The following is a 21475-nucleotide window of genomic DNA, read 5'->3' on the forward strand; positions in this document are numbered from 1 at the left end:
CCCTAACCCCCTAACCCCCTAACTCCCTAACTCCCTAACTGAACAGCTTGACGAAGCAGCCATGGCAGTAGGGTTTGTCGTTTTGTTCTTTAAAGGTGCCTTTGTTGAGTTGTTTCAGGCAGAAGGCACAGACAAAATGCTCCGGGTGGAACTTCTTGGACATGGCGGTGATGCAGCGTCCCGTGATGGGCTTCTGACAGCCGGAGCAGAGGGAGCCGCGGCGCTCGTGGTAGTGCACTTCACAGTAGGGCTGCCCATCGTGCTCAAAGAAGCTTCCGTTCACAAACGGGGTGAAGCACTCCTGTAAACAAAGACAAGAAGGAAGATGCCATTATTCTTCTTATGCATGCACTCCAGCTAAACTCAGGTGCATAAAAAAAAAAACCAAAAAAAAAAAAAAAAAACACGAGAACGATAGAAATGCAAGATACAGACCCTGCAAACAAAACACTCGGGATGCCAAAGGCTGTTCAGCGCCGAGATGTAGTTCTCCAGGATGGCTCTGGCACAGCCGCCACATTTTGGCGCAAACATGTCAAAGTAATCCTTCCTGCAAAAGGCTTTTCCATCCTTTTCATGAAAGCCTTCACGGTAGGAACAGAAAACAGATTTCTTTCTTTAAATCCATTACAACTAAATGCAAACAGAAACTACTGTTTATAGTACTATGTGTGTACTGTACATATAAAGTGGATAGTAATAATTCATTGCAACGGATCACAGTACCCTCCGGGCCAAAGAAGGATCCACACTGAGCGCAGAAGAAGTGTTCAGGATGCCACGTCCTATCCAGCGCCGTCACAACTTTCTGAACAGACAATGGACAACACTCATTGGTTGGCTGACTGTAATCTACTGACAGACATGACCACGTTACGTAAAGCAGTATGCAGCGGCTCACATCCAGTATGGGCCCGTTGCAGTAGTAGCACCGTGGGGAGAACAAGTTGTGGTAATCCATCTCGCAGTACGGCTGTCCTTCGCGCTCAAAGAAGTTCCTAGAGCCTATCTCCTCCTGACAGTGTGTGCACACAAAGTGTTCAGGGTGCCATGTGCGGCCCATGGCAGTCACCACCTGGGCAAACACAAGAGTGGGTTGTGCATTTAGTATGCAAACTCTAAAAATGAGTGGACTGATCGTGTATTTATTAGAGCCCGACCGATAAAAGATTTTTAAGGCCAATATCGATACAAATATTTGGGGATTTAAAAATCCAATATTCAGATATATCGGCTGTTATAATAATAATAATAATAATCATAATATATCCAGAAACGCGTAACAAAACATAAACAGATTTCCCTAACATTAGTTATTTATAGTTATTTAGGAGTCCTCAATAAAATAATATGATAATGCAGTTTAAAAATAAACTTTGTTTAATTGTCACAACGGAACAGAGGAACATCAAAATATATTAAAGTTCTGATAAATAAAATTTATAAAAATACAAACTTAAGATAAGAAACTTAAAGTCCTTTGAACAAAAACACAATAACAAAAAAAGAAAATAGTTGGAAAATGCCTAATATCCGCTGATAATATCGGCACGCTGATAAATCGGTCGGGCTCTGGTATTTATAATTACAAATGTTTTATCTTACAAATAAAAAATAATAAAGCATCTCACCTGTCCCACAATTGGTTTACAGCAGGCTCCGCAAACTCCTTTGGCTACCGTCTGCACCCCCAGTTTGTTGAGGTCCGACTGCAGGCTCCCGAGCATGTTGTCCAGCTTGTTGACCTGTGTCGGAGGCCCACTGGGAACGCCGCCCTTCCCTTGGGCCATAATCTGAAATGGTTCAATTATGAAAACAGTTGAAGGTGTGCCTAATACACACAGAAACGTAATCAAAAACAAATAAATAATAATAACTCAATATGCAATATTCAAGTTTGAGGTTACTAAAGAGTTTTAAAAAATGAAAAAGTGTGAAAAAGAAGAAGGGAAGAAGAGACAGGGGTTCATGCCTGCATTGGAGGGAAGATTGGGTCATACTCTGTTTGACAGCCTACTGACACCAGGACTTTGGGTGCAAGCGGTGTCACTGGCTCCACTGGTGGAGGGTGGGTTGGGGTTATCAGAACAGGAGGAGGGGGCTCTGGCTTGGGGGCAGGAGGTTCCTGAATTGGGGCTGGTGGAGGTGCGGCTTTTATAATCTGCCGAGGTGCAGCGGGAGCGGTTTCCTGGATGTGCCGAGGCTGTGGAGGAGGGGAGGGAGGTGGAGGGGGAGAGGGAGGGGGAGGGAGCGGTGGCGGTATAGGGATAGGGGGCTGCCGTACTGGTAGTAGTCGCTTAGGTTCTTCTATAATAGGAGGGCAACGAGGGGCGGGGGGAGAGACAGGCGGGAGCACCTTCCTCACAGGGACAGGCGACTCTGGGGGAATAATGACCTAAAAGAGGAGAGAAAAACAGAGAGAAGGAAGGGAACACAGAGGGCACAGTGTGTAGAAAACTGCAGGTGAACTGATTGGGAAAAGATATATTTGGGAACACTGTTTTCTGCACAACGAAGCCAACCTTGTCGACCTCACTGCCGGCCCCGTCGGGACGGAAACGCTGGGGTTTGGACGTGACGATGACACCCTCGGTCAGCCAATCATCCGGCTGTTTACGTCGCCGCTCTGAGCGGCCGATCCCAAACTTTCCCTGAAGCTCCTCTATGAGGCGGTCCTGAGAAGTGTTCTTGTTCACAATGATGGGTCCCATCTTCCTGCGCAGGTGACCATCTCGGAACATGGGGTGCACATTGGGAGTCTCCTTAGTGCGCCTAATCACTGATTTGATCTAAGGGGGGGGAGAACGGTGAGCATCTTATCACACGTGGTCAACACCAAGCATCACCCAGCTGACGCGGTCCCAGCAGAGCTCTGAGGCAGCAAGGTGAGTCGCACGCATTGGGATTTTAAAAAAAAATGTTTAGACCAGGGACAGGCCAGGATGCTGGGGTCAGTGGGCTCACAGTCACACTTCATGCACTTCTTGCAGCATGCTTAATGTCAGGTGCTTTTCAAAAATCCAAAAACCCTACCCATGATGCACCACAGCGACTTCACAATGCTGGTCGCATTAGGGTCCTCCACACAAAACTGGTGCAACAGGTAAGGAGGATTTTGGTTAACGTGTGCCATGCGGAGTACTGGTACTGAGTGCAGTATCGAAGCAAAGAGCATCTCCCTCTCTCAGCTACCTTGTATTCCACTAGCTTCTCTGACGAGGTATTTTCAAAAATACTTTTTTTTTCCTTTTTCCACAGAGCTCAAGAGCCCTTTTTTTGTTCGGTCTAGTTTCTGCCCAGCTAAACGGGTATCTGATTCTCGACTGGACAGTCAAATTAGAGCATCTTGTTGTCACCCCTCATGAGGCTCGACAGTAGGGCTGCTACAGTCTTGTGATTGTCAGATTTTCTTTTTCTTGATTAAATCAATTAACCGTGTAGACTATGAGAAGAGTAAATACTGAAAGCCTGCTGTGTTTTATGTGACCAATAGTCTACAACCCAAAAGATATGCAATTTAAAATAATGTAAAACACAGAGAAGCAGCAAACTTTCATATTGTTGATTCACTGTCAGTCAATCGACTTATTTGTCGGATTGTTTCAGCCCTACTTGATAGTGCTAACCAAGATGTGAGTGATAACGTTGAATGCTAACAGAACAAATCCTCTCTTATCTGTGCTAAGATGTTAAACGGTGCGTAAACGATGCTAGTGACGACCCTCAAAGCAGACGCCAGCCACTGTAGAAGCGTCAGTCTCTTAAGCAAGAACAAAACCATGTGAGCAAAACAAGCACATGTCGTCAAACGGGAGTGCAGATGCGTACATGTCCGGAAGCAGAGACTCTGTCCATGGTGGGCGTCTGCAGCAGGGGCAGGTCCAGGGCAACGTCAGGGGTCCCGGGGCATGAAGACGGAGTCATGGACTCATCCATCCAGCTGGCCTCTGTCAGCGGGGTCATGCTGCCATCTGTGTACGGCCTCTCGGTGTAAGGCGTCATGGTGCCGTCCAGCCCGTCGTGGAAGGACATGGACAGCTCCTCGTCAGCCCAGTCCAGATCTCCATTCCCGTCAGTGCCTCCGTCCACCGAGTCGTCTGTGATGGTGTTGGTGGTGCTGGTGAAAGTGTCCGGCTGCACACTGTTTCTGTCCATAGGCAGGATGAGCTCCTCGTGCACCTCCGGCATCCCTCTGCCTAGACACTGGGCCTCCATCGTCGCCTGGGGTTCCTCCATGTGTGCTTCGGAGTGATTCTGCGCGAAACTCATGGCTAGCAGCTTGTCTAGTGCCTCGTCCAGGGAGGGCTCCACCGCGGGGGTTTGCTGCACAGTGAAGGGGCTGGCTCCCCGGGCTGGATCCCTAGGGGCCGACTCCAACAGCTGTCTGCTGGGGCTAGCGAAGGCCGGCGGAGAGGGGACCATCAATGGCGAGACCGGAGATGGTGAGGTGGTTTTTGAGGAAGCGTGTGCAGAAGGCGGAGATATAGAGGCAGCAACGGGGACGGGCGAAGGAGTCTTCGGAGCCGAGAGAGGAGGGGTGAGGTTTTTAGAAGGAGGTGGAGAGGAGAAATGCAAAACGAGGTCATGAAAAGAAGCGGACCCCGTGCTCGTAGTCTCAGGAGCGCAGGGGAATTTACCGACAGCGTTTGAGGGCGAGACCCGTTCTACAGATGGACTCGGGGACTTGTGATCCAGGATGGTGTTAACTGAGGTAAGTGACGGGGTGGTGGTGGTGTTGGAAGGACTCGGGCTATTTCTCATGAGGCTGGAGTTAGAGGAAGCGGCATGAGAGAGGACTAGCAGAGACTTGGTTTGGGATGACAGCATGGTGGCGGAGACATCAACGACAGAGTCCAGGTCCAGGTCACTGGCGGCAGATAGGGAGGATGTAGGACTGTGGGGACAGAGACGGTTCGCGCGGGGCATCGGCATGCCACAGTCTCCTCCATCCTCGTCTATGTGCAGCTCTAGACCAGCAGGCAAAGAGAAAAGAGGAGAGGCACGGGCAGACGGGTGGGACAGACAGAGGAAAGGGGAAGCCACTGGGGTGATGGAGGAAGAGGCTGGAGGATGAGGAGAGCTGGAAGACGCTCCTGCTGGCTCCAGCATAGAGCCCAAAGAACTGGGCTAGAGGACAGAGAAGCATAGGCAAGATCAGAGGAAGAGGACAGAGAAATCATCAGGAATATGGCAGGAGAAGTGTGCGTTTTGTTGAGCATGCTGCGTTGTACCTTGAAGTCAGACAAAGAGGCCATCAGCTCGTCCAGCTCTCTGGTGGCACAGGAAGCTGAAATTCTGGCTTGCTGCTGAGAAGGCGAGTCCAAATCGCTGTGGCGAGCGGAGGAGCTGGAAAATACAAGGTGTAATACGATTTGAAATTAAATGCAAACACTGAAGCCTAGCAGAACTCAAAATATCTATTGCCTAATTTTCTCACTGCAAGACCACCTCTAACGGTTTCATCTTTTTCAGGGGTTTCACTACCATTGTAAGGCTTAGGTGCAGCACCCAAGCTGTTTTGTGCACCACCTAAACCGAATAAATGACAGATCTAATGATTTTAGTTGGTTCAGAGCATGGTATAATTAGCAACTTTTAATTCTTTCAGTGTTATTTATTATCTTCTGTAGCTTTTTCATTTTAGACACAGATATGTGAAATTGCCCTTTTTTTTTTTTTTTTTATTGAAAAACGTAAACCTCCCGCCAAATACATGCACCTAAGCCTTTCACAAACCTAGGGAAAACACTGCAAATGTATGCCAAGTTAAAGATAATTTTTTGGGCATTTTAGGCCTTTATTTGACAGGACAGCTGAAGACATGAAAGGGGAGACATGCAGCAAAGGGCTGCAGGTCGGAGTCGAACCCGGGCCCGCTGCGTGGAGGAGCAAACCTCTACACTTGGGCGCCCGCTCCACCAAGCGAGCTATCCGGGCACCCATATATGCCAAGTTAGCAGAGCAGCTGGAGTGGACAGACTGCGTGTACCTGGGTGAAGGCACTGAGCCCTCCAGCTCGTCCAGCAGACTCTCCACGGTGGGTCGGGCCTCGTCCAGCCTCGTTCCGTTCCTCTTGGGTTTCTCCTGAGGGGAGGGGCTCACCATAATGTCAGGGGAGCCGCCGTTCTCGTAGTGGGTGATGCTGCAGGAGGGTAAGGGTGGAGCGGCCTCCTCTGTGGACACACAACAGTTCAGCTGACTCTGCTCAACACAAACAGAACTGATAAGGCTGAGGGCTTTGTGTGTACCTGTGGTGGGGAATGACGGGGAGCTCTGTTGCACCGCGTTGAGTTCCTGCAGCAGCTTGTCGAGCTCCGAGAGGTTACTGCCCATGGCGGAGGTCATGGCTGCTGTGGACGATTCTGATGACTTTGATTTGTTTGGAAAACTGAAGAGGAGACAGACAGAGACAACCACAGGTAAAAGAAAATGACGGATGATACGCTCAATGTCTCACACACACACACACACACACACACACACACACACACACACACACACACACACACACACACACACACACACACACACACACACACACACACACACACACACACACACACACACACACACACACACACACACACACACACCTGTAGACGTGGTCCTCTTCGATGTGGGACAACGGGGAGCTGCTACTGTCCCTGGACCATGAGCTCTTCTGTGCGGAACCTAACGACTGCAGAGGACACATCAGTCAGACATGCTGAGGAAACCTGTGCTCAACTTTAATTTTTGGCTTTCAATCTGACAGCCATCTGGACCCTGTTAACTGTTAGGACTAAACATTCCTGCTCATATTTCTTTTCTCATTAATCCGATATCGGAGATTGTAATCAAAAGCACACAGAAAAAATATGATAAACGCTCTTTTAGTACATCTACCAAATCTAAATTTGTGCTGTGTCACTTCCTTGTACTTCATGCAGGGTTCGAAATAAGCACCACCCACCAGCCAAACAAACACACAAGCCAAACAAATCTATTGAGTGGCTGGTAGAATTTGAACATTCACTAGCCATTTGGCTGGTGGACAGAAAGTTAATTTTGTACCCTGACTTCATGCTTCTTCTTAAGCACTTTGTGACATACCTGTTTGCCGAATGGCTTCATCAAACATTAGCTTGTGAGTTATGCACGGTCACACTACAGAGACTCACCTGCTGAGAGGAGTGGAGGGAGTCCGGCTGGTCTATCAGTGACCCGTTCAGAGCCTCGGCTGAGGGTGGAGGAGGGACTGGAGGTGGAGCCGACACATCCTGGTAGGAGTGTCCTCCGGTGGGGATGGAGTAGGGGGTCTCCTCCGGCAAGAACACCGGTCGCTTTGAGATGTGGGACGTAGTAGATTCCAGGTCCGCCAGCAACGCGTCTGAAAAATTTGTTGGTAAAGTTTGATTGCATTTTTGTTGCAAGGTGCACCTAAAACTAAAAGGAAATCTTGTACCTACCAAAAAAATAAATAAGCATACTATATAATAAATAAAAACAATCTTTGTGCTCTCTGTTTTAGCTACAGAGTGAGGCATCTCACTTCTGTTCCATCTTTGTTGGGAGTCGCACATGCGCAGTAGCTAGGTAAGGACTACTAGCCAGTCAGAAGCAGAGCATAAGGGCGTGCCACGCTAGCAGCTAGGTGAGCATTATAACATGTGTTACAAAGTGACGCACATTCGTCTCTGAAGTAAAGGCTGGACTACAACAGAGCTGTTTGGAGCAGTTTGTGAACAGTGTTTTCTTTTGGAGATGGTAAGTCCCTTTGGGGTGGACTTTGGGCTTTTTCACTTTGTAAACCTATAACGTGCAAAAAAAAAAAAAAAAAAAAGATATCTAAAAAGGAAAAGGAAAAAGGCAAACAGCATAATATGAGCACTTTAAATAATCTTATTTTGTAAAGCCAACAGGTCAGAGACAAATTCCTGAACTGTGTGAAACTTGGTTGGGCTGGAGACCAATTCATTCTTTACTGGGGTGGTTGGGTGCTCTAAGGCAACTGCTGACTGGGGTGTCAGGCTATCAAAACACAATGGCAGCGAGTCTGAGTCGGTCTCTCATTCCAACCTGTCACCAAAAAAAGCTTTTCTCCCCAGCACAGATCATTCAACGGAAAGGTTAGGCCCTGTCACCATCACAGCACGGAACCATACCTCGCTGAGCCCAACTGTATACCTAAACCCATTAGGCCTTTATAAAATATCCCCGACATACTTACCATCAGTCCCCACTAGAAATACAACCCTGCTGACAATGATGACAATGACAATTATATGTCATATATATATATGATATCGTGATATGAGACTAAATATCGTCTTAGATTTTGGATATCGTAATATGGTAAGTGTTGTCTTTTCCTGGTTTTTAGAGGCTGCATTACAGTAAAGTGATGTCATTTTCTGAACTTACCAGACTGTTCTATAATTTACCTTTACCCACTAAGTCATTAAATAATTTCTGGAGATTATCAAAAATCTATAAATTGTGTAAATAACATTTTGTTAAAGCACCTATAGTCAATCATACAATATCGTCGCAATATCGAGATCTAGGTATTTGGTCAAAAATATCGTGACATTTGATTTTCCTCTATATCGCCCAGCGCTACTGTCTACGAGCTTGATCTGTCATTTCTATTTCCATATCGACCGATATGGATTTTGTAGTGCCGATACCGATGTTTTTTTTTTCCATCAGCCTTAGCCGATGACCGATACAGGCTGCCGATTTTCTTGAGCCGATACTTGGAGCAGATACTGCTTTTGCTCGCTCAATTTACATCATACAAATGTAAACCCTGCCACACTGGATTTGTTCTCGGAATCTGCTCTGCCATTTCTTTAAAAATAATAAACAAAAACACAGATCAGTCTCGCTCCTGCAATCATCTCACATTCATATCACCCAAATTATCTGTGCAATGTGCAGTATACGGATGGGGGCAATGCACATGGTTAACTGTGCAAGGGTAAAAGGCTTTTATCAACATCTACAACACAGCCTTGATGATGCATTGCTTGCTGACATACTATAAGACAATATAATCAGGTCATCACAAAATGTCCTTTGTCAACACATTGAAATAATTTAAGAAAACAATAAACCTGAAAAGTAGCCATTGAAATAAAGTGCTTGATTTATAATTTAATCGGCGAACGCAACAGCCGCGTATCAGCCGATGCCGATACACGTAAAAACGCAAATATCGGCCCGATTTATCGGCCCAGCTGATAAAATCGGTCTATCGCTAGTCATTTCAGTTGTTCTTTTCAGTCTTATACCTCTGTGCGTAATGTGCCTCCTTGATTAGCCTCCATTTTATGGGAATCGGTGCGAACTTAACAAGACAGACTGAGAAGAACAAAGAAGCAGAGAGACAGAAAGTGTTTCTGAATCCGGTCCAGGGTTGAGGGGGTACAGTGTTCACTGGAACGCAGGAGCAAAATAGACTCTTACATCACACAATCCATCCATCCTCAGCCTGTCCAGAATAGACCGCAAACACCGGCTGCACACTGTGACACTACAGAGGCTTGGAATGGTTACGGGCTGTTTCAAGGAATCACTGCACTTTTAAACTCCTAACACCCGAGAAGCAGGGTCAAAAACCGTCCGGCTTCTAAAAATACAATCTACCTAAGGAAAAAGTGTCTCTCTAAATTTAAATCTGTCTGTATAAAAACTGTTAATTTACTGTCCTGACTAGGAGTCAGTTCAAGAAACGATATAAGTCTGCAAAGAACATAAATATAATTCTTGATGTTTTGAAAAATATTTAGTAACAAAAAAACAGAAGACGGACATTAGTGATGATGGATTACTTGTAGCCATTTTTTTGTAATCTGAATCATCCTACTACATCCAAATACTCCACAATTCTTTCACACAAAGTTACGTTAATCCTACTGTAAATCAGCAGAAAAGTAAATATTTTACTTAAAACTTAAAAGCTGAAGCTGAGTAGTACACCGAGACTTCGATCAAGTCTAACTGCACACCAATGAATACTCATCTAGTAAAAATGGAACACTGCCTTCATACCATACACAATCAAGTGACCATAAAAAAAAAGAAACATGTACACAGAATATATATTTAAAAAATAAAATATAAAAGAAATTAGGTCCCGTCTCAGGCTTGGAATAGACTGGATATCTTTGTCCTAACAACAAAGCGTTCCCAATGCAATCTTAAAATGGAATAATAAAGCAGTTCCCAGTAATCATCCAGAATTCAAAAATTTAACTTTTAAAATAGTTAATAAGCCAGTATCTGTACTCACATTATTGGTTCCAAATGCTCTATTTGTAATATCTTCCAAGCAGGATATTATGTGTGTGTATTTGTCATGTGTGCGAAGCAGACACAAGTACAGAGAAAGATAGTGTGAGCAACAAGGAGTGATAACCTGTTGCCAGTCTATGGGGTGAGTGGTTTGAGGGGAGGGTCTCCTTTCAATAAGGGAGTCCTTTCAGTGCGCCCTTATCTTAATTACAAACATTGGTTTCTACCTAATATTTTGTGCATTCTCCCCCCCTCAAATCTGCATTTACAAATTGACTTAACTAACTGTACATAGATCAGAATTATGTGTCTTAAACATGTGACTTCAGTGTGTCTGTTCAACTCCGATGAGCTGGGATAAGTTAGCAAGAAAAGCGTGACAAACTGGAGACGCTCACTCGTCTCTGACTGCCCCCACACTTCATCAGACGTAAGTCCAAAAGGAGATCCTGGCCAGAAGCTAAATGTTAAAGTCATGAAGTTTGACATAAACCACATGGGAGCACTAGCCTATTTAAAGGCGGTAAGCTCAGCGAGTAGCCCACGTCTGTGCAAATGTGCTGAAATATCACGACCAGCTCAAAATAATCTGCACCTGGTGCTGACATGCGGAACAAGGTCTTACTGAAGTTGACTTTGTCACTCGTAAAACAAAGCCGCCCTCCGCATAGAAAAATACCACAGCTGGTTTTGGGACAAAGGTGGGTCATATAAAATACAGTGTAGGATTTAGATTACCATTTCTTTTGCATCTTAAAAAGCTGTCAAATGGAGACGAACTAATTATGGTAATGTATTCCTAGGACGCTCTTCGTGGCCTTGACAGAGAGGACAGCTCTACTGCCTGAAGTCTTCCAGAACACTTGTAGACAGCCAAGTTTTTGAAACTTGTACTATAAAAGTGTCTCTGCAGTCATTACTCCCCCCTCCCTCCCACATGCTGATACTACACATCTGTGACTCAGGCACAGGCCCGCCAACTCTTAGAGTAGCTCTCCTCAGAGGACATCAGCACAGTCAGATTCATTGTTTAAACTATAAATGTCTAATGCAGTATGCCTTGGGCTGGGTATCATTTTTTTTAAATGACGATACCAGTACCCTTAAAGTTATACCGATACCAATGAAGTACTTCATTTGAAATAATCCTTCTGGATTTATATTTTAATCAGACGCCACAGGCGCGTACTAGTGTAGCCACTTAACTGGTGGCATTCTCTACACGCTACACTGCCAACTCCATCAAACACACAGCGCTCGACTTCACCACACCACGGACATACAGTCTGTCTTGTAGCTGCTGCGCTAGTCGGTCAATCACGTGTTGCATTAAAACACAAGAACGCGACACAAGGTAAGCCCAACATGGAGGGGAGTTTGATTGAAAGATCAAAATGAGGTATTTTAACACTCCAGCCATTACCTCAAAGTACAGTAATACTTCTGAGAGATGTTGGAGGGGTTGCAGCTTGGTGGGGGACTTTACACATATATTTTGGGATTGCCCAATGATTTTAGATTTTGGGAAGAGTATCCAAAAAGGAAATAAAACATGTGTTTGGGTATTGACTTTAATTTGGATCCAGCAGTGTACATACTGGGTATACTCCCAGATAATATCACTTCTTTTTTTCCTCTTCTTCCACTTTAGTTGTATTGTTACACCTATTGCAGTTACTGTTGGCAGCAAAGGTATACTCATTGCTACATGTTGCTCATATTCCCTCCTTTTAAGAAGGACGGAATATTTGAAGATAGGAGGTGAGGGCAAGATTATATGTTAGAACTGAAACTGTGTGTCTCCTAATGTGCGTTCCTAATGTATGTGCTGTGTGTATGTAGGCTCAAAATTTAAAAAAAAGTAAGTTTAAAAAGAAGACGCTTGCAGTGATTGGCTGCAAGCAAAACATTACAAATGATCTTTTTTTTTTTTTTTTTTCAAAATCTCAAAAAATAAATAAATAATCAAATGCAGGTATTGCTTGTTTCGATACCACTTGGTACTGGGTTATTTCTTTCCGATACCCAGTCCTCATTACGCCAGTATTTACTCCTTTGCTGGGAAACACAGCTACACTATGTTCCAAAATTAGACAGTCCCAGTGAGAAGTGGTGTTGTCTGTGTTGCTTTCAGCCCTTCATTCTCAGGGTCCCTGACTTGAATGCGGATCAGGGGTTGTTACACTTATATGATAGTAAACTAAATATCTTTGGGTTTTAGACAGATGTTGGGACAAAACAAGTGATTTTAAGTATCATGTTGAGCTTTAGGAAATTGTGAAAAATGTGTGATTCCCCCCCCGTTTTTTTTTAAAACATTAAAATAGAAGAGAACATAAATCAGCAGATTTGTCGATAATAAAAATGATTGTTAGTTGCAGCCCTAATATGGATGGAACTATAACCACAGTGGGAGATGCACCGGCATAAATTCAGCTATTTCTATATCAGGATAAATAAAGATCAAAACAGGACATTTGAAAAGACCTGTAGCACAGTCAGACCTGTTTAAATTTAGCGTCAGAAAAGTATCATTTATAAATCCAAAATGTCCCAGTCACATCCTTTTGCAGCTTTCTACTACAATGTGATTTATTTGATTTAATGCAGGTCATAAAAGCATAAAGATTAAGATAAAGATGCTACTGAAATTGTCTTGCGTCCCTCATTACCCCCTGAAGAGGGCAGCATTGAGTCGGCATGGCATGAGGACGTACAACAAGCCTTCGTCAGTCTCAGACAACTCTGGTCCATGAAGAGTTAGAAGCATTAAGAATGCAAACGTGCACTGTAAGCCAAGTAAAAGGCTAATCTTTTCCATTTCAGACAGGGGGTAGTAGCCACAATGGACAAAGTCCAATTCTGCTCTAACAGCATCCTGACTCAATGGTCCATTGTGCAAGGTCTGGAGGAATAAAGCTGTCATCAAAAAGGATATGACTGGGACTAATAATGCAAGATGAATTCATCAAACGTCAGTCATATTACAGAGGCTCACTCTGTCAGGGGGAACCATCTGTGGCCACACTGTGGTAACTAATCTTCATTACGTTCAACAAACAACTCTCAAGTAGTGGATAGTGTACACATTCTTGTGGCAGTGGGTACACGTACAGTCCTGCCTTTGCAAACCCCCCAATCCAAGGCCCTGCCACAGTCCTGCTGTGTTTATCAGATGGGAGCGAAGGTGCATGGGGAATTCCACACATTCCTCTGTCCGCTTCTGTGAAAGAAAGCAATCCGGCGGGGGACACGGGGAAGGTGGCTCTGGGACAGGTACAGTCTAATCCAGGGAAACATCATATAACATGCAACCTGTCCTAACTGGAAACAAAATGATGCCTTGTAATAAAACCCACTTAAGCACAACACACATTCCTCCAATACCGCAGGATTTTAGGTAGAGAACCGGTGAGGAATGTGCTCGAATACAAAACCCCATCTGTCAGTCCATGAAATGAAAATAATGTGTTGACAATTACAAGACCCATTCCACTAACTACAGCATGCTTTGAATTCCAGGATAAGGGAGATGTCAATGTTTTTACTGCCCATTTCCCACAGAGTGTGGTGTACAGTGCAGGCAGGAAGGAGGGGGGGGGGGGGGTAACCAGGGCTGTTTAATCTTTTCTATTAACATGTGGGCAATGGTGATCGCCTACCAGGGTCCACAGCTCACCTGTTTATAGCCAGGGAGCAAAAGAGCAGAACTGGCCACAGCCCCACACCGAAACTCTACCCCATCAGGCCACCCCAACACGATATTTATATCAAACAAGACAGACAGGGGCCATGGAGAGGGGGTGGAGGGTGACATGCCAGTGAGACAGGCAGTGGAGGCAGGGGGAGAATCCAGGGACAGACAAACAGAGAATGAGAGTGAATGAGGATGGACCAACAGCAAACAGATTAAATGATGGACCAAGAGAGACATTTTCAAATAAATGTTAAGCCTTACAGTTTACAGATGGCCACCCGTTTTTACAGTAGGACACACAGGCCCATACAGACAAAGGATGAATGAGTGTAATAGTGTACCATCCGAAAGACAGAAGCATCTTAGGGTGATTACTTCAAAATAAACATACCTAAAAATACTTTGCCAAGCAGCCCCATATCCGAGAGATGACACGCCCCTTGAGAGAACGCTGGACCAAAATAAAAGCACTTCTCCACAGACCAGTAAATCAGATGACAGGGGAAAGTCTAAAGACTGATGTAACACCCCAGTCACTGGAGACACATTCTGGCGATGCATGTGTGAAGACTGCATGCCAGTGAGTAGGCTTTTGTGTATTAAAGAGTGTATTGGGTAGGATGAGGAAGACCCTTAAGGCTCTGACACACCAACCCGACGGCCGACCTTCGGCAGAAAAGCCAGTCGGACTGATCAGTCGGCTCCCCGAGTTGGTCAAAAAAGTGCCTCGGAACACACCGAAGCATTCTGCGCGTGCGCGAGACGTAATACGTCTCCATAACAGCAGGCGCCGTATTGTATTGCTGTAATGTCGCCCAAAAAAATGAAAACCGGCAGCTGATTGGACAAACGCGTCACATGGGTCTGGCTGCTCCCGGATTTTACAACCGGGCACAATGGCGGCTTCGTTCGGAATACGATCTCATATTTTACAAAGATAGTTCACAAAACGTGTTTCTGAAAACATTTCAAGCGAGAAATAGTGCAGTTGCTGAATCCGTCTTCATTTCAGATCGACAAAGGTCAGTTTAAAAGATTTTCGTCAGATTTCGAGAGGCTGTGTTCATGCCACCTGGGAATAACAGGGACCGCCCCCGTGATTACGTTGTTTTTCCGACTGCTAGCGTTCACATGGTCGGGATGAGTGTTCTTCTTCTTCTGTTATATTGGCGTTTGGCATAACAACTTGTTGTATGACTGCCACCAACTGTTGGCTGTAGCCTAGAGCATCAGGTGTGTGAAAACATGGAGGCCACAATTACAAATAAGATTTGCTGCTGTTTTCTTATGCAAGCATACAAACAGCACATGGACAGGTGTTTGTGTTATCTGCAGGACAACCAACGGGAAAGGACACGGATAATGTGTTGTTTTTTTTTATACATGGGCCTATTTAGGAATAATTAGAAAGATGTTATGTCTGTGTATGTTTCTTGGCATAGGCATTTGTCCACAATAAACAGTTTATTGTCATAGAAATATGTTCAGTGAACCAAAGTCGCCTACATCAAACATCAGCCTGAGTTTCCCACCTCTGAACGCAGCATAAGTCACGCTCATCCCTCTTGTCATTTCCGGGTTAGCGCTCCACCAATCAAAGTCAAATCAGCCCAAATGAAGGCCGACGGCTCCTCTGACTGACAACGGCACCGAACACACCGCGCAGACTCGAGTCACTGACCTCGCCAGACTGTCTGGCGGCCGATAATCGGGTTGGCGTGTCAGCGCCTTTAAAGAAAGGCCGTCTTGTCTTTCAAACACTGACTGAAAACACCAAGCCATGCTCCAAACCAGTAGCCATCCTATAGAAGAGTAGTACGTTAAACAGCCATCAGCAAAATCCTGATGGATTTAAACAGTGAATGAAGTCAGCCTACGCCACCCACTCAGGCTGGTAACAAATAGGGCTGCAACAAAGAATTATTGTCATTATCGACCAACCTGTTGATTATTTTCCCCGACTGTATTTGGTCCTTAGAATGGCAGAATATAGTAGAATGTGCACAACACACTTTCCTGAAGCCAAAGTTGACATATTCAAATTGCATGTTTGTCCGACCAACATTCCAAAACCCAAAGATATTTAATATCTTAAGACTAAGAAAACAAGCAAATATTAACAATTGAGAAGCTGGGACCAAAGAATGTTTGCTTTTAAAAAAATGACTTTAATTATTAATCAGATTCTTGTGATGATCAATTAAATCATCAACTCATCATCTCTGGTACCATTTTCTAAACTAGAGCCAATTAGATGCCTTTGTTAGTTAGTTACCTTAGTGAGATTCGGATACCAAAACGCTGAGCAAGCTTTTAATGCTGGCTTTTGGTACTTTACAGTTTTTCAAATTCTCAGCACTACGAACACTTTTCAGTTATTACCAATAAAGCATTGCGGTTCGATACAAGCCTTAATGGCAAGACATGAGGAGAAAAGTGTATATTAAGGGTACAATATTAAAACTGTATAAACAGCAGAATTTTATTTAGAAAAATAAAAATGAGATTTCCTGCCCTGTTTACAGACATCAAGCCCCCCACCGTCTTCAAACATGCCCTCGGGTGTCCCCAGCTTGAGCAATGCTCCAAGAATCCAGCAGGGACTCGGATTCCAACTACATTACCCAGACCCAGAAAATAATCAGCACTGCTCTCTGAGCCAAGTTACAAGGCCAAGGAACAGGGAAGGTGGGGAAATAGCATGAAAAGAGGAAGAGAGAGTGAAAGACGCTGTGACTGCGAAGCACCAATGTGGTACAACAGCATTTAATAGGGAAAACACTGTTCTGGCAGCCGATGTACACACTGGAGGCCCACAGCTGCCCACTCTACTAGTGCTTGCTGGCCTCCAGCACTGACTCTGCTCATTGTTTTTCTCCTCTGTTTCCTCAGGATGTGGGGCAGGGTCTGTTGCCTATGCGATGAGGTCAGCCATGTAGCTCTCTCTTCCCCAGATCCAGAACAGGATGGGTGTGGAGCTCGGGAACAAGGCTGATTTACAGTCAGGAGCGTCCCTGTAGCGGAGCAGGCGAGCCCACTGGTTAGAGGCGGTATGCACTAACCTTGCAGCTCTCATAGGGTGATGAAAGCTAGTCTGGTAACACTAACTCTGTGCCGCCCACACACCGGGACACAGAAAGCACTTAAGACCTCCTAAGATCTTTTGGTATGCTGTGCAAACGCTGTAAACATTTAAGACCACGCTGCTTCTACAACAGCCAACTTTTACTCTTGCCAGGAGAATAAGGCCTTCCTCTGAAGGGCAATCAACTATTAACTATTACAGGAAATCTAACTAGGCTGCTGTGTGTTTACAAAATGCATGTTCAGTAGGTGCTTCTGTCTTTTTCGGCCCACATAGCTACCTCATGTATACACATGGGGCCTCAGTGCGTTCAAAACAGAGCCGAGTGTCTCACATTGTTTTGAAGCCTGTCTGCATTTAAGCGATAAACAGTACCTGTTTTTCTTATCAGGCGATTACAGGAATAAACAATGACTATGTTCATGGGCTATCACACACAATCGCACACAATTCTGTCTGGTTCCTCTTCAGTGTTTTAGTTGCTCAACTGAAAGTAAAAAAAAGATAAGAAGTTTTTCGTTAGCAGCTTACATGACCTGATTTACATACAGTACGATAACTGTTTCTGCATGTTGGCGTTACAAAGTCAGCAAGTGTGACTGTTAGTGTGACTGTTACTAGCTACATTCTCGTCTGTTTAGGACACAGCGTGATATTAAGTGTTAACAACATCTTTCCGGTGTTGTATGAAACAAGCAAGACTCGCCCAGTGTCTCAAATAAATATACTGATGCTGACTAAACCGCGTTGTTGTGTTTAACACAAAATGACACAAGAAAATGCACTATGTAAGTATAAAATCAACTAAAATATTGAAGGTACTAAAACCATATTTTTAAATGAGCCCCTCTGCAAGATGATCGTGCATTAAATGAATCAAATGGCCACGCAGTGAACCTGGGTTTTGTGGGGGGCCCTTGGCCACTTTGCCGTGTCAGTAATCCAGCCCTTGATTTGATTTATTGGTAATCCACAAACAGCCAATTTTAGTGGGAATTTACAACCAAAAGAAAAGTCTATCATGCATGGGTTATTTTCACTTTAGTCATGATGACCCTCCAGCATAATGCTGTACCAATCCAATTTCTTCACCGTTAACCTGCAGACATAGAGCAGGGCCTCCTCAGCCTAGCGAGGTCAGTCTGCCTGAATCTCACGCAATCCTGAGGAATTCACAGAGAGCGAAGCTTAGCTTCACACTCCACAATCATGAAACACAGAAGCAGGACGGGCCAAAGGACAGTGTGTCACATGTGGTCTAAAAGGACATATCTGGGTGAGGACTGGTCCCCCATTGAAGACATCAGTAATGACAGTGGGGCTCGGCCTGGCTGCCACCTGGTCTGGACTGTAAAAGACTGATCAGAGCAAACCTGTGGAAACTTCTGACTCAAAAAGGACAGACTGGAAGAGTGCTCGCACTATGCTGAGGGAATTCCCTTCCTCGAGTGTTTAGCAACGTGGGCAGATCAATATACACAAGAAGAAGAAGACGGAAAGAGTGGAGTCTGATCAGGTTTCCAAACAGCTCCATGTAGACCTGTCAGTCATATATGGGCCTCAAGACAAGGGCCTGTGGGGACTTGTTAGCTGGGGGCTTACTGGAAGTACAGCAAACCACAGTCTTTAAGTATTTACAAACATTAAAAAAATTGGTCGTGGTCATTGCATATTTAGGGAGGATATGCGAGGGGTTTGCCACATGATGTGGACAAAAAAAATAAAATGTTTAAATCGTAACAGTAAGCAATTTACCTTGACGGTTCTGTGATCGTCAGGCTACCAACCAGACCTTAAAGCTCAAGACCTTCTTTTAACAATCTATAAGCGTCTGCAATTACCAGAAAACCCATTTCGAGGACTGAGACTCCCTCCCTCTGGTGGCAGCACGTACGGGGCTGAGAGTAGTGGTAGGAGGTGAGTCATGACCCAGAGAGTATTTGGCCTTGGACCCCTGACACAGAGTGATGTTCGACATTCCACAGCAGCCTCGCCCCCTCCTTCAGCCTGCAGTCCACGCTGCTTCAGTGAGACTGCAGGCTCCCTCTTAAACAACAATCAAGCCTTTCAGTGGCACATGGCAGCCAGAGCATCTAATGTGCCCTGGAGGCATTCTTAGATCGGGGCCAAACTACGGCCCATCGTCTCTCCACTTAAACAATTCGCTAAATGCCTACGATGGGAGCATCCCTACAGATAACCGGCAGAGGCTTAATACACGATTTATTCAGAATAAGCAAATATAGCAAACTGACCAGCTGGTAAACCCTATAACAACCAGAGTTAGAAGTTCAGAGGTTCAGTGCAAAAGGTCAAGGACCAATGAACTGAAGAGGTGACTGGTTAATGAGGCACAAAAAATAGACGGAGCGGATAGACTGCATGGAGATACACATAGTCAGTCACTGATTGTCATTATTAGTACTGGATATAGGGCAGATAAAAGGCAGTATGCTGAAAGATTAGTTGATTCATCGATTTACAGAAAAATAATCAACAATTTTGATCATCGATTGTGTAAGAAAAATTGTCAGAAATTAACTGTCACTCAAATGTTGAATATGTTCTATAATGCTTTTTTGTCAGAATATACTTTATCACTGCGAGTTAAATATCTTTGTGTATTCAACCATTAGTTGTGCAAAACTAGCTATTTGAAGACGTCACTTTGGGGTTTCACAATTTGTGATGGGCATTTTTCACTATTTTCAGATTTTTTTTGTAGACTAAACGTTTTATAGAGCAAAATAATTCAACTTAATGATAACGAGTTAGTCACAGCCCTAACTTAGAATTCTAAGCAAATGTCAATGCCTCTAAAACACATAAGATATCATGGCAAACTGACTTTAGCATCAGCAGTAAGTTTATGTAAAATGAACACTTATTTGAATAGTAATATTCTTGGGGGAAAGTATCTATTCCAACAGCAATTTTGGCAAATAACCAAACATGAATATGGGTCCTCTTACATTTTAAAATTCTGACTGTTTAGTGAATTGCAGTGAATTTTGTACTTGCGGGTAGACACAAAAGTTAGTTTATACCTTTTCACCACATGATTTGCAACTCTAAATGTCAATGTACAATAATTAATCAATAAAACACAGGGCAGAGCATGAGGGGTTTTGAATCCCCAACAAGGTCTATGATACGTGGACACAGATTGAAACTGGCACAGCTACACCAATCTAACATATAAAACCTGCTCTGTAGCACTGGGTCAGGAACCTACCAATTACTACTACGGTTTCACCTCCTGTAGAAGGGTGTGTTGACACACACTACCATTGCCATAGTAAAATGAGATGTGGAGGTTTCCTTTGGGGGGTTTATTTTTAAATTAAACATATGGCTCCCACATGTCTAATCAGTGATCACATACAGTAGTTTACATAAAGTACAATCTGCAGTTTTTCTATTTGTCCTAATTGCATCTTTGTGTCCTGTATTAAGGCTAGATTGTATGGTCAGTAATTAAGTATCACGAGCAATTAAGTTAAGTCTGCTCCATCAGACTGGAGATGCATTAAAAGCCAGCCAAGCCAGGGTTGAGCTCACATTGTGCTGTACGGAGCAGTCTAAATGGGGAGGCCTGTTGACTCCGCCACTTCAAAGCTGGAATGAATAGCCTGGGGGGCAAAAGTTGAGGAGGTAATGTTGAAGCTCGGTGTCAAAATGTCAGCCAAATATCTCCTCCCTCTGGCATATATATATTGAAGAAAAAAAAAAAGTAGTTTCTTTAAAAGTGCAGGATAGCGTGTTATTATTATCAGAGACATTAAAGCTACTAACTACAGAGAGGGAGAGTTTAAAAGGAGGTGGTGGTGGTGAAGGCTAACGTTAACGATGTCCAGCCGCTAAGTTACTACGATGCTTAACGTTACATAAATCAAAGTGGGTAAAATGTGCCACACAATCACTCAGCCACCCAGTACTGTAACATTTGTCAGAAAACAGCTAGCATTTCCAGATTAATGTGACCCAGAAACTGTCTTTTCAACATTAAATCTCGTCGTAACGTTAACTCCTCCACCCTGCTATTCGTTCCTCACTGAGGGCTGTAGGAAAACAGAGCGTTTTATAAACAACTTCGTAACTTACCTAAATCGTCCATAGTGGCTGCCTGGCTTTGGCCTGCGTCAGTGTTATGTTTGGTGAGCTTCTCAACTGTTTACGAAGTCTGAATTTTCCTCTCCAAACTTCACCACTGCTGCCCTGGAAGTTGGTCAGGATTGGGCTCGTGAACGCGCTGCAATATGTGCATGTGTACTTTAGCAGAGCGCGCGCTCTGATTGAGGCTCAGTGATGACCGACATCTAGCGGCCAGAAGATGGAATTACACAAAGCGTCACCGTTCACCAGCCAGCTGCAGCGCTGTGGAGATAGGTCAGTAAATGCGAAACTAACTTTAA

At 44.4% G+C, this 21475-nt stretch overlaps 1 protein-coding gene across 2 annotated transcripts; it reads right to left on the minus strand.

Moving 5' to 3' along the window:
* pxnb (paxillin b) lies at window positions 1–21367 on the minus strand. 2 transcript variants are annotated; one of them, XM_028578038.1, is made up of 14 exons: window positions 21165–21367; window positions 7161–7369; window positions 6594–6679; window positions 6249–6388; window positions 5990–6173; window positions 5232–5346; window positions 3829–5127; window positions 2523–2789; window positions 1973–2395; window positions 1632–1793; window positions 902–1075; window positions 727–808; window positions 436–584; window positions 1–301 (listed from the first exon to the last, which is right to left on the minus strand). In XM_028578038.1, exons 1-14 carry the CDS (start codon window positions 21175–21177, stop codon window positions 35–37), a joined length of 3570 nt encoding a protein of 1189 aa, XP_028433839.1. In that variant the 5' UTR covers window positions 21178–21367; the 3' UTR covers window positions 1–34. The 2 variants fall into 2 exon arrangements, with proteins under 2 accessions (XP_028433839.1, XP_028433840.1); XM_028578039.1 differs by lacking the exons at window positions 1973–2395; window positions 2523–2789; window positions 3829–5127 and having other exon boundaries at window positions 21165–21348.
* Between the last annotated feature and the right edge of the window lie 108 nt (window positions 21368–21475).

Source organism: Perca flavescens, chromosome 5, assembly GCF_004354835.1.
Source record: "Perca flavescens isolate YP-PL-M2 chromosome 5, PFLA_1.0, whole genome shotgun sequence".
NCBI classification, from domain to species: Eukaryota; Metazoa; Chordata; class Actinopteri; order Perciformes; family Percidae; genus Perca; species Perca flavescens.

What these genes read in the sequence shown, in the direction of transcription:
- pxnb (XM_028578038.1), bottom strand. An exon ending in CCCTCCACTCCTCTCAGCAG is followed by an intron (nt 6,680 to 7,160) that starts GTGAGTCTCTGT and finishes TGTCCTCTGCAG; the next exon opens with TCGTTAGGTTCCGCACAGAA. An exon ending in GTAAACCAATTGTGGGACAG is followed by an intron (nt 1,076 to 1,631) that starts GTGAGATGCTTT and finishes GTGTTTGCCCAG; the next exon opens with GTGGTGACTGCCATGGGCCG.